This window comes from Hippocampus zosterae, chromosome 7, assembly GCF_025434085.1.
Source record: "Hippocampus zosterae strain Florida chromosome 7, ASM2543408v3, whole genome shotgun sequence".
Taxonomy (NCBI): domain Eukaryota; kingdom Metazoa; phylum Chordata; class Actinopteri; order Syngnathiformes; family Syngnathidae; genus Hippocampus; species Hippocampus zosterae.
Genome location: NC_067457.1, coordinates 2,940,650 through 2,956,330, shown reverse-complemented (window position 1 = coordinate 2,956,330; position 15,681 = coordinate 2,940,650). Strand labels below are relative to the sequence as shown.

General features: G+C 48.4%; 2 protein-coding genes across 11 annotated transcripts; one reads left to right on the top strand and one right to left on the bottom strand.

Annotated features, from left to right (window-relative positions):
- The first annotated feature begins 343 nt into the window (after positions 1-343).
- Positions 344-14,910, top strand: stxbp4 (syntaxin binding protein 4). Of its 10 annotated transcripts, XM_052072414.1 has the most exons (25): positions 344-607; positions 3,044-3,190; positions 3,576-3,673; positions 4,270-4,356; positions 4,446-4,519; positions 4,596-4,691; positions 4,817-4,886; positions 4,976-5,050; positions 5,919-6,004; positions 6,078-6,189; positions 6,403-6,535; positions 6,642-6,748; positions 6,874-7,060; positions 7,130-7,199; positions 7,402-7,436; positions 7,817-7,913; positions 8,264-8,388; positions 8,621-8,707; positions 8,841-8,906; positions 10,322-10,522; positions 10,603-10,719; positions 10,849-10,889; positions 11,906-12,033; positions 14,253-14,310; positions 14,468-14,910. In XM_052072414.1, exons 5-25 carry the CDS (start codon positions 4,453-4,455, stop codon positions 14,562-14,564), a joined length of 2,055 nt encoding a protein of 684 aa, XP_051928374.1. In that variant the 5' UTR covers positions 344-607; positions 3,044-3,190; positions 3,576-3,673; positions 4,270-4,356; positions 4,446-4,452; the 3' UTR covers positions 14,565-14,910. The 10 variants fall into 10 exon arrangements, with proteins under 10 accessions (XP_051928374.1, XP_051928373.1, XP_051928372.1 ...); XM_052072413.1 differs by lacking the exon at positions 4,270-4,356; XM_052072412.1 differs by having other exon boundaries at positions 3,576-4,356.
- Positions 987-3,013, bottom strand: LOC127604971 (hydroxycarboxylic acid receptor 2-like). Its single transcript, XM_052072424.1, has 3 exons — positions 2,177-3,013; positions 1,892-2,072; positions 987-1,604 (listed from the first exon to the last, which is right to left on the bottom strand). Exons 1-3 carry the CDS (start codon positions 2,549-2,551, stop codon positions 1,096-1,098), a joined length of 1,065 nt encoding a protein of 354 aa, XP_051928384.1. The 5' UTR covers positions 2,552-3,013; the 3' UTR covers positions 987-1,095.
- Positions 14,911-15,681: the final 771 nt, after the last annotated feature.

The window sequence follows — 15,681 nt, the reverse complement described above, 5'->3', positions numbered from 1 at the left end:
AAGTAAAAATATAAATATTCTGACAGTTTCAATGACTATTGTCAAATTATTCCTGAGACACGCTAATGTAGACTTAAGAATTTTCATGCTTCCTGTCCTGGCCATTTTGTACTCAACAGTTCAAATTACATGGGTAAAATGAATGCATTAGATTTTTTTTTTAATATATCAATGCTGTATTTTCTCATTCCCTCAAACTTGTCCTCTTTTATTATAGTCCAGGGTTTGGGGCAAATTTTTCACAGGGGTCACGTTTGTCTTCGTCTCCGTGATTTGCAAACAAGTTCTCGCGATTTGTGAAGATGCGGAAGTAACTTCCTGATCTGGGCAAGCTAATTTTATTTCCCTCCAAAATCCAGGTCAAACTAAAATGGCCGCCTTTCCCAATCAAGGCAACGTCGCTGCTCAACAGAGTTCGGACTTAAAGTACAGTTTAGTTCATGGATGTCATCTTGTTGGGGGTCCCAATAGTTTGAAAGAAAACCCCTCCGCATTCTGGTTCTGTCCAAACATGAAACCGTCTGAAGATTGCGACGAGGCCATTTTGTTAAGAGTCAAACGAAGCAGTAATCATGCAGAGCGGCGAGGAACGTCAACGCAACACGGGGTATGTCCGGTTGTTTATTCAGAATTTGATACGTTCATATTTTGTTTGTTTAAAAGTCAAAAAATTCAAAACCGACGTCAAGAAGTCTGATTGAACGAATGCAGATGTAGTTTTCGAATTTGTCCACTAGATGTTGCTATGCTTTCAATTTGTGTTCACGTTAAGTCGTTGTTTCCAAAATGTCTTTTTTAAAATATTTTTACTTTGACGTCACAAACGTTTTCTATGCACATCGTGCTCTGTAGCCAAACAAGACTGGTCACCACTCACTTTCAGGGCACAGGGAGACAAACTATGGACTCCTTGCTTATTCAATTTCAGCACATGTAATGGACAGGTCTGCAGTCTGGCGAAATAAGTAGTAGTAGTAGTCAGAGTCAAGATGACTTTTGAATTTAATCAATCTCATCTTTTGGACAAACAACAGCGACCGAACATTTTGCCATGGAGGAAACATTTCAGTGTGTGGAAATGAAGCCCCCTCCCTCTTATGAGGCTTCACTGCCTGCGGTCATCCTCACACTCTCGAGCTCCACCTGGCCGGTGGACTGAGATGTGGACACGGATGCGGACGACTTCCCTTCAACCGCCCGTTTGCAACGCAGTCTTGGAGGCACGGCGGCCAGGAGCTCTTTCCTGAAGACGGAGCTGGAGAAGACGTAGAGGATGGGGTCCAGAGCCGAGTTGAGGAAGTTGAGGCTCAGGGAGACAATGTTGAGCTGGGTGAGCGCGTAGAAAGCGGCGCAGTCCCACGGCCGCAGGGAGCGGCTCACCCAAAGCCCCAACGTGGTGATGGTGGTTGGCAGGAAGCACACCAGGAAGATGGCCACGATGGCGGCGCACACGCGCATGGCCTTGCGCACCTTGGCCACGTTTCCCATCTGCCGACGCTTCAGCGAGCGGGAAATTTGCACCGAGCAGAAGATCAGGAGAGCTAGCGTGATGACGAACTCCAACACGGTCAGCACGCGGTGCGTCTCCACCAAAATCACGATGCCTAACAGGAGACGTTTCAGGCTTTAGTGCCATGCTCCTCAAACATTTCACATCGAGAGAAACAAAAATAACTATCTTTTGAAATCGTTTTTTTTTAGAAACAGTTCTAAAAAAATAGAAGGCTTTTTTTTCCAGATAATATAAAATAAATAAGACAAATTGCTTCAGTGAACCGTTTTGCCGGACTTGTAATGTGATTGTGCTGCTAGCAAAAAAAAAAAAAAGTACATGGTGCTTGGGGCTTGATGAGAAAAGGATATGGAGTGCCCGGATGTTTTGCGTGACTACCGCTAGTGGCCTCCTTGTAGACGGTGAAGAAGAAGCACTGCGTGGCATCGCCGCTGCCCTTGATGTGGTTGAAGGCCAGCATGGGCACGCGAGGACTACTCACTAGCAGCCACACCAGCAACGACAAGATGCCAGCCTGTCGCTTGCTCATGCGGTTGAAGCGGTGGTGAGGGTGGACCACCTGCGGGCGCGTCGTACAAAAAAAAAAACAGCTTTGCGGGTTAGCATGTTAGCTTCAGAAATAATTCAGCAAGTTGTGAATCAAAAGGGCGGGTGCTCTCTCACCTTGACGTATCGGTAAAAGGCGATGACTGTCATAAGCGCAATGCTGGCGGTGCGGTTGGAGAACATGAGAAAGAGGTTGAGGCGGCACACCGCGTCGCCGAAAACCCAGTGGCCCCGCATGAGGGCGTCGATGCGTAGCGGGAGGCTGACCAGCGCCAGGAAGTCGGCCGCCACCATGTTGACCAGGAACACCGTGTTGGCGCTCCAGGACTTGACGCGGAAGCAGAAGACCCACAGCGCCACCGCGTTGCCCAGCCAACCCAGCACCACGTCCAACGTCAACAGCGGGGGCAGGATGATGCCCTCCAGCTGGATGCCCACCGGCGGGCACCCGCTGCCACCGGGCGCTGGCGTGCTCCTGAGGTCCAAATCCATTGTTGATGTCTTGAAGACTTTGTGCTTTCAAGAGGCAGGAAACATGCTGCTTCTGCTTTTTACATGACCAAAAAGCACTTTCTTTCAACATCTGCAACTTTTTTCCTCTTCATGTTTTTCGGCCTCCCTTGCGACAACAACCTAAAAATGTTTTTTTTGGGGGGGTGGGGAGGGGGTTGTTGTTTTTTTCATTAACAACAATGTTGATCCAAGGTTTAAAAAAAAAACTGAAAACTCAACAATTGATAGCTATCCAATAGGCGATTATTTTCATATCGATTCACTGTTTCATGTCGTCATCAATTTTGTATTAATTCATTCAGTAAGAGATGTATTACGTTGGAACTTAAAATTGTCCAAATCCTCAGCGTTTCAGTTTCTGAACAGTAAATATTCTGATAATGATCATTCTATGGTGCAAATAATGTGGCCTTTGTATGTGTTTATTTATTTATTGTTTATTTATTGTTGTTGTTGTTTTTTTTTTTGCAGCTTCTGAATTGAATAAGCGAGGAGCGGTGTGATGTAAGCGTCGACTCACGCCGCACACACGGGAAGTGGTTGAAGCGTGAGCGGCACCCGCGGCAAAGAAAGGTCCCCTGCCGCGCCGTTAGCACTCCACTGCTAACCTTGCTCATGGTCAGCTTCCTATTTGGGTTTTGTTTGCCACATCTTGAAAAGACACCCCCCCCCCCCTTTGTGACTGCATGTGTCTGACAGATTAGTGTGTGTGTGTGTAATTTGTGTGTTACTGCTGGCCTGGGTGTGTGTGATTGTATTCTGAGTAGATTTGTTTTGAGCGTGTGCGTGTGGGACAGGTATCAACCGGGATTAGTGTGTAAAGGTGTGTGCGTAAAGGTGTGTGCGTGTGTGTGTCTCGGCGGATTTCTGTCCCACACACAAACACGCACACACACACACCAGCCTTGTCTCATCATCATCTTCCCTGGAGACAAGCAGCATTTGGTCATGGCGGCGTGCGCGTGCGCTTGGCTGACGTTGTGCAATGGCATTTCTCCCGCAGGAAGGCGAGCACATCAATGGAGTGTCACCGCTCGACCGCTAAGCTCCTTCCTCGTCTCCCGCATCCTCATTCCCGACACGTTTCTTTCCTTGGAGGAGGTAAAGTGCTTTTTGTTCTTGTTGTTATCCGTCGTCGTTTCCGGGCTCGTGCGTCCACACGCTGCTGATGTGACACACGTGCGCGCCGGCCCTTTAAGAGAATCATGACAACAGGGAAACGCTTCCTGTGCAGATTTGAATTGTTTGTTGTTGTCGTTTTCAATAAAACAGTATTCATTGGCCAACTTTTCAGAATGCCGATGCATTTGGTGTAAATGTTATTTTATAAGTAACAGGAAAGACCAGTTTTAAACCTCAAGTATCACATGTGATCCAGTTGGCAGTCTCATTTTTTTTGTGTCCATTTTTACCACAAGGAAAATGTACGTAGTCCACATTAAGCAGATTTGCTTAGCTTCTTTGCCGGGGAGACGCTCGTGACGTCGGCGCAAGTCGTGGCTGCCGACACAATTCGACTGACCGGTGCGCGTGTGACGTGAATGACTGAGCGGCCGATCGGGCAGATTTGCAAGACTTAAGTGATCAGTTTAATTGCTCCACTCTGATTCTCACTTGCTGACGACGACGCCCTGCTTTGAGCTTTCCGTATGTTGACATCCGGCGCATTTGACCCAAATTTGACACTTCTGAAGCAGCAAGCTTGCAAACTTTTTTTGCTGAAGCGCCTCATTTTACTTTTAAACTGGACAAATGGGCCAGGTCACCCATTAAAAAAAAAAAAAGTGAGGGTATAATTTTATGGAGGTTGATCTTTTTTCTTGGGAATGTTTATGGGCTGATGAGACTTTTTTTTGTGGGCGTTGTTGTTCAGGACCATCATGGGCCCTCCCGGCATCGGCCGAGCCGTCCACCGGCTGGAGTTCTGCCACTGCAAGCAAGGACTTGGTCGGTCAACCTGTGCTTTCCCACCTCACTGCACTTCTTTGCGTTCTTTATGTTGAGCTGCTTTCCCCCCCTGCAGGTGTGAAGATCATTGGGGGCTACCGAGAAATGACAGGAGAAGACTTTGGCATCTTCATAAAGAGAGTCGTAGCCGGTGGACTGGCTGCGCTTGACGGTCTGCTCTGCTTTTTTTTTTTCTGCATACTACATACATTTTGGGGGGGTTGTTTATTTTATTTTTTGTTTGTTTGCTGAATCCCCATCGCCCATTGTTCATGGCAAACATTGCCTATTACCCAGGTCGGCTCAAGTCGGGTGACCTGATTGTGGACGTGAACAACATCAGCCTGAGGGGGGTCACCAATGAGAGGTCACGATTTTAGTCACCCAAACCATGTGCGGGGTTTTTTGTTTTTTTAGGGGATGTAATTGAATCCCAATTGCTTTGCATCCTGGCAGGGCGGTGGAGATCCTGAGGACCGCATCGCTGTCCAATCACATGTCTCTCCTGGTTGCCAGGGACGACGACTCCAAGTAAGTCCGCCTCCGTAAGCGGACGAAAAATGTTTTTCCAACAGTCCGGCAGTCTACTTTGATTGTGAGGTGATATTGGTGGCATTAAGAAGTGGATTAAGTCTGCTTTGTCCGCACTGAAGGCTCACATAGCAAAAGCGCAGCCCGCCGCTGGGCGAAGGGATGCTGACTTGCCCCCCGACAACAAGTGATGTCATAGCGTTCGTGTCAGTTGAAGGTCAGGCGTCAGTATTTTTTTATTTTGGGGAAGGGAGGTGTCAGCTGAGGTGACGCGACAGGACACTCTGTCGTCCTGGCTGCTTTTCCGCATGGCGCCGACTCGTCGTCAGCACAAACGCGGGCTGACACATCGGGGATGACGATGACGTCGCCCGGCCTGCGGCGCCGTCACGCGCTCGTTTTCAACCACCTGTCCGCTGTTTTGCACTTCGCAGCATGCAAGCAGAACCATCTCGGAGACTGAAAACACAACAGGACATTAAAACAACACCAACACGTTATCGTTTGTCTTGAGTTGCATTTGTGTTTGAGGCCAACGCCACCTGGTGGAGACAAAGCATCATGTGCGAGAGTTATGCTAATGCTACCCTGAGGTGGGAGAGTAGGATGACGGCTCTTAGCAAAAAGTAATAAACGAGCCCTGCGTCCAATACCGAAAATCCACTAATAACTGACACCTCAGGAGATGGCGCACAACCACTACTTTTGTCTAAAGGAAACTCCTCCACTTGCTGCAATGTAGTTCCTTGGTGCCACAGTGACACAAGATGGTGCCAAAGTAATCCTTTTATTGTTTTTCAAGAAATAACAGGATAAAAGTCTTAATTCAGTCATATTATGATTGATGCATTCATGTTGTCACCTCAAGGCGGGAGTTTTCCGAGCTGATGGAGAAGTACTGCTCCGGTCCCTTGGCGGCGTCCGGTGGGATCTCACCGACTCAGCAGTCCGCAGGTGAAACCCGAGCAGAAACACTAGCGTGCTCCTGGTAACTTGAAAGTCAGCTCTGGATTTTGTGTTGGCGCAGGGAAGCTGCCGGCCACCGCCACCGCCGTCGCCTCCTCGTCTGAGAGCCCCCAGCTGCTCAGCCCCAAAGAGGGGGTCTCGCTCTACAGCCCCGTGGCCACACCCGCCTTCAGGTACCTCCCACAGATGCTTGAAACATCCACAAAGATGCAAAAGAGCGGCTTTTTTGCTCCACGTCTGCATGTTTCGTGGAGTCTCTGGTTTGAGAGCCACTTGAGGCAGAATGTGCCGCACTTGTGATGAGATTGGCAAGGAAGTGTTACTTAACGTCTCTCTGTGCGTGCTTTCCTTCCTCCCTCGCTTGCTTCTTTCCATTCTTCTCGCAGCGACAGCGTGATCCAGTTGATCTGCATCGCCAAGGGCAGCGGCCTGGGCCTGGTCATCAAGGGCGGCGCCAACCGCTCCGAAGGCCCCATGGTCTTCATCCAGGACATGGTGGCGGGAGGAGACTGCCAGAAGGTCAGCCAACACTTCATCGGCGCGTCTCCACCATCTTGTTTTTCCAAATTTAGCGCGCATCCTTCCTTGTCCATACGTGCCGCGTTCTGTTATTTTGCGCGCGAAGGACGGCAGGCTGCAGGTTGGGGACCAGCTGGTGTCCATCAATAAGGAATCTCTCATCGGCGTGACGTACGAGGAGGCCAGGACTATCCTGACGCGCACCAAACTCAGGTCAGATCTCAGCACATTTATAGTTCAAAAACAGGCCACACAGAAAAGAAAACCGAAAAGGTGCAACGCAGGGCCGGAAAGCCGCAAATGCAAGTTTGACGCTTTGCTTGTGCCGCGTACCGCAGACCAGATCCCACCGTGGAAGTGGCCTTCATCCGGCGCCGGACTTCCTCCAGCTCCAGCAGCGGTTCCCACAGTCCTGTCGTAGGCCCCTGCGGGGCCATCAGATGCCCCGCGCCAGTTGTGGTCACCAAGCTCGCCTGCAGCCGCAACCCGGCCAGCGAGACGCTGCCGCCCGTCAACGTCTGCCAGGTGCGCAGTCACATATGTTCTGTTCTGTACCTCATTTCACACGCCGACAGAAATTTGTCGTCTTTGCAGGTCCGAGTGAGTCCAGTCATGAGCCAACACGCATGCGTTTCATCCTTAGATGAGTCTGATCTCAATGTGGGTACGAATTCTAATACGATCAATTTTTTGTTGTTGTGTGTGTGTGTGGGAGGGGGGTATACAATATAATACACCATCGTCATATTTTGTTGTTTTTGTTTCCTACGGTGTCCTCGGGTGCTCAAAAAAGTGTCAATAAAATGTACAAAAGTTCACAAGCTGTTATGAGTTGAGTTTTGTCAATGAATTTACGTTGTTTGCAGATGGCGCTCATCTGAAAGTGGAGCAAGTGGAAAAGGTGATCATTTTCATCATTCTATGTGTTTCCGTGGACACCATTTGTTTGTTTTTGTGCAGCGACACCCTGCGTGACAGTTGTCATAATGGAAGTGGACACCAGAGAGCATGCTTTCCCAAGGATCCGTCCACATGAGTCGTTATTTTGTGCATGCACGGTGCAATCAATTTGGCCAGCACTGGTATATATGATGTCTTTTTTTTAGCTCACAGTGAATGAAAATCCCAAATACGGAGAAATTCTCACATGACATAAAAGTAAAATGGCTCACTTTATTTACATGTCAATGGCTGTCGCGTTTGATACTATTGGGAGGCACAGGCGTGCTTACCATGCGCCCATATCGATCTGCTTTTATGGATGTGTGTTCGTGTGTTCAGGCTCTGGACCTACTGGGCCTGAAGCCTTCGGACGCTCAGCGCCAGGCGCTCTGGTCCCGACTGCGAAGCGATCCGCCTGGCGTGGTGGCCTACGCCGGTAAGGACGTACACAAAAAAAAACTTTGATTCAACGCGTTCATCCCCAGTGAGAACTCGAATGGACAACAAACGGTAGCGTGATCTTTATTTTTAGGGGTTTTTTTGCCTGCTTTGTCCAAATATTTAGTTAGGAATGTTTTTATTTTCCATTTCAGTTTCTGCAGCGGTAGTAAATGTGCTCGTGGGGGTGGGGTTGGTTATGTCAAATGTTGGCCTGCGGTGTATTCAAGGTTGTCCTGCTGTCGCTCTGACAACACTTGAAGTGACTTTCCACGCAGGTGGCCGTTCAATTGCACCTCGGACAGTAACAAACTCAAGTGAAGGCGGCCGCTTTGTTTGCTCGGGCAGATTTTGAGAGCGCGACCAGGGAGGTGTTCAAGTTTCAGCCCGACGGGCTGACCGCCGCCCAGCCGGGGTCAAGGTTCACGTCTGAGGACCTGTTGAATCTGCTGGAGGTGCCCGCCAGCCGCCGGGTAGGTCAACAAAAGAAGCTGGAAGAAAATATCTGGTCGAAACAAAGTAAAATATTTGACATTTGATTCCAAAGATCATGTTGCCGTCTGAAACGAAACACTTGGCTACTAATGACAACTGCGCGGTGCCCGCGGACAGCACAGCAGGGTTCTGGAGAAACTTGTGCTTTGTTTCTGCTGTTGCCATGACAACCTGAAATTACTTTGGTGTGTGTTTGTGCGTACGTAACAGTCAACGTCCGATTGGGCCGACGCGGCCGAGATGGACCGACTGAGGAAGGAGAACGTGGAGGCTCTGCGGGAGGTCAAAAGGCTGCAGGTGAAAGCCGCCCTTTGCACTTAGTGTTTATTAGATTTTTTTTTGGGGGGGGGTGTGTTAGGCACCATGTTATGGCACCAAAGGCGCAGCCAGGCCAACTTCCTGTTTGGTGTGGATGTCGTCTGATGTTCAGGATCAGCTGCTGGAGTCTCACAGGGTTCAGCGGCAGATGGAGGAAGAGCTGGACAGCGTCAGACAGGTTGGAACATAGCACGTCGCGTCATTGCGTGCAGTTAAAATCTTCGGAATGTCCGCCTTTCATCAATCATACACATATTTGGGGACTCGATGCAATATGCCTTCACTTGACTCGCGGCGTGGCGCGTGGGAGAGCGCAAGTGGGCGCCTGGCGTTGAAAATAGCTCATCAGGTGGAGGTGGGCTCACCTCCATGCATCAGCTTCGCTTTTTTTTATTTTTATTTTTACTTTTTAACTTAAAAGCAGGCAAAGTGGTCCTGGCTGGCTGGCGTGGGAGGAGTGTGCAGCCTTCGTTCAAAGATGGGGAGAGGAAGAAAAAAAAAACGGCTTCCTTTTTTTTGTTTGTTTGTGATCCACAGCTGAAGTCTCTCAGCCTCATCGAGAGAGAAATGAGGAAGCAGTCATGAGCTTCATTTGGACAAAGTTGGTAAACACTTCAGTCCTTGTTTTGTTTTGTTAATAAATAAGAGGCGGAAATGGAGGTTGATGCAAAGGCAAGGATACGAGGGACTGAATCAAAAGCAGGTTTGTTGGAAGGGAAGAATAAAGGAGGGAGGGAAGGAATTTGATGCTCGGGGGGGAAAAAAAAGCACATATCAAGGCATGAAAAGGAAGGAAGGATGGACAAGGGAACAAAGGAAAGAAGGCTGAAAGGTAACTTTCAATGAGGGAAGATTGAAAGAATGGCCCTGACGGAAGGAAGACAAAATGGAAGGAAAGAAAGGATGACGAGGGAAAAGAAGTGCTCGGAAGCAAGGCAGGCGGTGTGCGTTGTCATGGCGACGACAATCTGATACGTGTCGGCCTCACCGTCGCCGCGTCAACGCCACCTCGCTTCCACAAAAGCCGCACACTCGCTCACTTTTTTTCCCCTCTCTTCACACCCCCCCCCCTTTTTTTTGTCAATAATGTTTGTAATTGTGCACACTACTCAGACAAGAGTGCCCCTGTGTCCCCCCACCACCTCCACCCTTCCCCAGACCACCACAGCTGGACCCAAGACAACTCCTGCTGTGATCCATTAGTTACTCAACCAGTAGCGCGCACACTTCTCTGCCAAAATAGGCCCATTGGGAAAGGCGGACCCCTGTGATTGGCGGGAAATCCAGTCCGGGTTTTTTTTCAGTACCGCACCAACGTGCCCCCCTACCTGCGAATGTGTCCGTTCAATGTGAAACAGCCCCCCCCCCCCCCCCCCCCCCGTTACTCCAAATACACACACTACAATTAATACCTTACTTGAGAATGACATTTGGACGTTTTTGTTTTGTTTTTTAACTTCCGCTACTAGCGACCGGCTTCATCTGTCAGTTATCTAACTCCAACAGCGGACTTTGAGCGCCAAACTTGTTTTTGCGAGCGTTTGGAAAAGCCGCGGCTTCTTGCCTCACCGACTTCCTCCCCCCCACCGGCAGGAAGCCAAGGCGGCCGCGGAGGAAACGCAGGCGCTGCGGGCACGGGCGGAGCTGGCCGAGGAGGCCCGCAAGCAAGCCCGCGGGATGGAGATGGACTATGAAGAGGTGGTCCACCTGCTGGAAGCCGAGATCGCCGAGCTGAAGACTCGGGGGGGCAAAGAGCCTCTTCATCCTCCTCCTGCTCCTCGCCTGGACAATAAGGTTAGGACGCACACTGGCTTTCTGACCCTGTGAGGAGAAATTTGTCCGGCGCCGCTTTCCTCAGCGGTTTCTTGTGGCAGGAGGACGTCGAGCAACTGAAGAAGGCGGCGGCCGTGCTGCAATGCCAGCTGCGGAAGAGCGACGCCGCCAAGAAAACGTTGGAGACGGCGACCGCAAAACTGCTGACGTTCGTCGCGGTGAGAAAGAGTGCGATGGAGCTTGCGTACCTAATTAGGTGGCCACTACAGTGACCCCCCCCCCCCCCCAAAAAAAAGCTTTGAAGTACAGTATTCCATCCAGATTTCAATTGTGTGTTTTCTCCTCAGAATGTTCAAGAGTTCCTGCTTGAAGGACTCGGGCCCACCAGGTACATCCAAGTCCAACACTTTTGACTTGTTTTGTTTGTCCATCCGCTTTCGGAGTGAGCGTGATGATGTCACCGACTTTTTTTGAAAGATGAACACACTCTGTATTTTGACTTCCCTCTGTTTTTTTTTTTTTTTAAATTTAACGCAATTGGGTCTGTCGGCTTCCCTTGCCGCTCTGACCCACTTGCGTGATCCCAGGTGGGCCCGCCGCTGTTAAGTAGCCTGCTGCTCATGACCGCCCGCCGCCATTGAGCCTCGTTGCCAAACGGCGGCGCCCATGTGGCTTTCGGCTCCTCAACGCGTTTATCAGCAAACGAATTGCCGAGTGCCGTTTATTGCTTCCCGCGTGCCTACTCCCTTCTTTGCTCCATTGCGGTTGACCTCCGTTTGACCCCTGCGAGCGTCCCGCTCGACGTCTTACCGGCTCGTTTGTGCCGTGCGAATGCGATCGATTTCGCTGCGACATGACTCTTGCGTAAATCCGCCTCAGTCAATCAGGTCAGTCGGCCGCTCTCCGTTAAGCGAGATTGTGTTTGTGCGACTGTTGTGTTGGGGGGCGGGGGGGGAGGGGGTCAACGTGTTATGTTTCATAACACCCCCCCCCATCCCCACATCCTTTCAGTGACCACCCCCCACACCGTTTTGTCCTCACCTGTTCTTACACCTTTGTAGGCCAGTGGCTGTCTTTTCAAAACCAAAACATAACGCGTGTGCTGCTACTGTAGGTCACGTAGTACATTTAAAAAAAAAAAGATCTGAATATGAAGTCATTCGCAGTAACTGTTGCTGTCAAACTATATTATAATAAAGTGCATCGGAAAGCCGTAAGACGTGTTCAATCGACGAACGTTCCCGAAGAAAGTGTCACAATGTCATTCAGAGCCGCCACGCTTCTTCCAAGCGAATTCATCTCGACGCTGCCAATTGAAGAACATCATCGAACAATTTGTCGTCGTGTGAAGATGTCAATCGGTTGACGCGCTGTTTTTTTTTTTTTGTTGTTTTTTGGCTGCAGCTGCGCAGACGTCAAGGGGCCCTCGAAAGGCGGACCCTCGCGACACGAGAGCTCGTGGACCGCGGCGGCGCTGGCCAAGGAAGCGCACCACCTGAGGACCAGCGTCGGGAACTTCCTGGACGTGGACAGTAAGTCAAACTTTCGAGTCCGCAATCGGACGACGCGGGACTTTGCTCGGGCGAAATTTGGGAAGGCTGCGCGTGACTGCTTGTATTTGAAAATGTGTATTCTCAAGGGTTATGTCTGGAAAAATATGCAAGTATTGCGCAAGTGCAAAGTTGCCGAAAGTACCCGAATATATTGCGACGAAACAACATTGCACGACTTTATTTTACACATTTTTTTCTTTCCCAGTAACTTGGGACTTGCATGAAAGCTTACGTGACTTCCTTGTGACTTCCTCCTGCCTTCCTCTTCCTCTTCTCTCTTGAGCCCCGCCCGCATGCGCCCCCTAGTGGACATCCGCCTCTGTCGCGAGGGAGTGCCCTCCCCGTTTCGACACTCGCCGTCGCTCACCGCGTGGAGCAGCTCAGCCACGTTGCCTCGCTTCTTCTCCGTAGACGCCACGTGTGCTCTTCGAACCTGCATGCGCTTCACCAAAACTGCATCTGTGTCTCTTTTCAGTCAGGAAAGTAGCACTCGACACTCGTGTACTGTGTAAAAACGTTTCGTCGTCATCATAACGATTCCCTAGGATGGAATGAAATACACCCGTTTCTACTCGTACTTGACATGCATAATTTCAATGGACATTGTGCTGGTCCTCGTGCTGTGTGCGCCGCGCCCACGAGCGAGACGCCATCATACACAAAGAAGACCGCCAAAAATCAGCCGCAGTAGTATTCCACTTATTTTTTTGGGCAGAGCATAAAGAACAGAGGCCTGTCGCTCTTGCGATTTGGCCGTCTGTGTTTCTTGCTGCACTGTTTGTGTTCAAATCTCTGTTTTCAACATTTACAAAGACATTAATGCTCGGATGAAGTTTTACACACACACACACACACAGTATTTCAGTGTGTGTGTGCGTCAGGTGGGGGGGATGACGGGACAAGATGATGATGGTAGGATTCATAAAGGAACTGTCAACAAAAGTCTTTTGGGGCCTTATGTCAGCCACTTGCAAAAAGATCACCCTCACCTAATTAGCACGAGCACACACACACACACACACACACACACACACACACACACACGCCAGGTTGATGATGATGATGGTGGTGGCCATATGTGATGAATAGAGTCCCAAGAAAGAAAGTAGGTCATGTGGATGCAGGAGAGTTTTCCTTCCATGTGCTTTTCATCACGTCGCCTGTTGCTAGGATACCTGATGGCGCTTGGCACATGCGTGTCAAGATGGAGGAGACGTACTGTCGGTCGGCAGGCGTTTTTCGGCACAAAGCCCAATTCATAGTTGGAGTTTGTTTTCCAAGCAGGATTGTTTGTTTGTCTTTGTCAAGTCCAAACTTGCCAATAAAGTTTGTCTTGCTGTGATGTCTTCTGGCCACGTGTTGTCTTTCCAGACTTCACGAAATGCGTTCGCTCTTATATTTCTCACTTTTTATTTCATTATAATTTTAATTGGGTGATGTGTGTCACGTTTGCTCGCTTTTTGGAGTTCTGGTTACATTTCGTCATTTTATTGGTGAAAATTTGTTCTGAGATTTTTTTGCGTGCATTTTGGGATCATTTAGTGTCAATTTTTTGGTTGAATTTCTGTGTTTTGGGACATTTATGACACTCATTTGTTGCAATTTGTATTTCTATTATTTTTTCTTTTTTTTAATTTTATTTGTCACTTGTTTTTGGGCAGTTTTATTTTTTTAAGTCCTTGGCATGTGAAGTTTTTGTTTTGTTTCCTTATTTCTTATTTTCTTTCTTTCCTCACAAAAGAGCTGCATCATCGTCCTCCTCATCACCTTTGCGCGTCTTTGTTGTAGTGAAGGATGACAATCGGGCAGGGAGCCGCTTTCCACTGAGAAAAACACCTCCACCCCCCCCTCCCCTTAATCTGACACAGCGCAAACAAAACGCGACAGGTGCACATCGACATGAAATTGGGGCAGAACAATTTTTAGTAATAACTATGACACATTGACATCAAAGCGTAGCTTCCTGACATGGGGAAAAAAAATGACATCATTACTGCCGATTCATGATTTCAACTTTTTGTTTATTGTTCATCTGCCAAGATGTTTTTGTTGCCTTTTTGTCTTTAACTCTTGGGTCCATTTTAACAAAAAATCGTGTTTTGTTTGTTTATTAATATATTTCAATACTGTTTTTTGTTGTTGTTAAGTGTGTCACTCTTTGTTTTTGTTGCTTTCTTGTGTGTGTGTGTGCGCCACAGCACTTCCTTATGGCTGGGAGGAGGCATATACGGAGCACGGTGTCAAGTATTTCATTGAGTACGTACTCGGCGCTCTTTTTCTTGTCGGACTTTTTATAGCCGGCCTTCACTGTCAAGTTGGATTCTTTGTAATGTTGTCATCTGTTGATACCATGGCAACCTTTATTTGCTACTGTCGAGTGATGTCTTCTTTGTATTTTTTTTTTTTTTGGCAGTCATGTGACGCAGACCACCTCTTGGAGTGCGCCGATGGTCGTTTCCGTGACAAGAACAATGGATGCCACAAACGGCGAGCAGAAGATTGAAATTTAGGAGGAGGAGCCTCTTGTTGGTATGGAAACAAATGGCTGTGAGTACACGAGTACTAATAGATAAAAAGCAAGCTGCATTGTTCATTAAAAAAAATGGGTTTAGTATTTGTTTTCGTTGTCTTTCTTTTGCTTTTGAAACTAGCATTTTCTGAAAATATGATTGGAAACAAAACAGGAAAACACAACAAGCTGGACTGTTGAAAACATCCGAGCCAATCAGAAGCAAGAAGAAAGTCTCGAGTGAAAAAGACACTTTTTATCGCCTGAAGCTGCATTCCAAAAACACGTTTTTATTTTATTTGTTTGTTTATGATGATGTCTATGATCAAGCTTTATAAAAGCACACAAAACACACTGTTATGTCATAGCGAGAAATCAATGTGTGTGTGTGTTGGTGAGCGTGAAACTGATTCGTGCTTTTCCTCGCAATGTAACTGAATATAAAAGGCTGCGGTAATCTGATTACTTGACACGCGGGGTCGAGCAGAGTGTGCGGGCATGGTTATTAATAGCAAGTGTGCGACGGCAGCAGCTGGAAGCCTGAGAAAATCCTGTTCAAATACACAACAGCAAACAAGAACACACAAATATGGGGATGTTTTCAATCCATTTTTTGGAGGGGGGGAAAGACGACTGTTTATGGGCTGAATGCGAAACTAAGAGTAGAAAAGTTGCTGCCAGCGCCTGTCGTTACGTAACAGGGTAATAATCCGTAATCCGGCTGTTCCTGTGCTGTCCACGAGGGGGCGCCGTTTGTTCGACGCCTACGTGTCCTCGGCCCTGCCTGAGGCCTTGGTCCAGCTTGCTCACCGCCCTACTTTTTCCGTCCACGCCAAGGTCAACATGACATCGCCACAGCAACCGTTGCCGTGGTGACTTTGTGATTGTCTCCGGGCACCCATGTGACTGTCAACTCAACGGTAGACTTCACATTTATACGCCGCGGGCAGTGGTGGGACATTGTGATTGTCTCAGAATGGTCGCGAAGTGATCAAAAAATACTGAGAGAAATGCATTGAAATTAAGCGTTGCGTGTTTATTTTATAATGTTGAAAAATAATTCACGTAAAGTTTTTTTTTTAATCTGCAAGGTTTTTAGTGCTAAAAACTTGATCCGA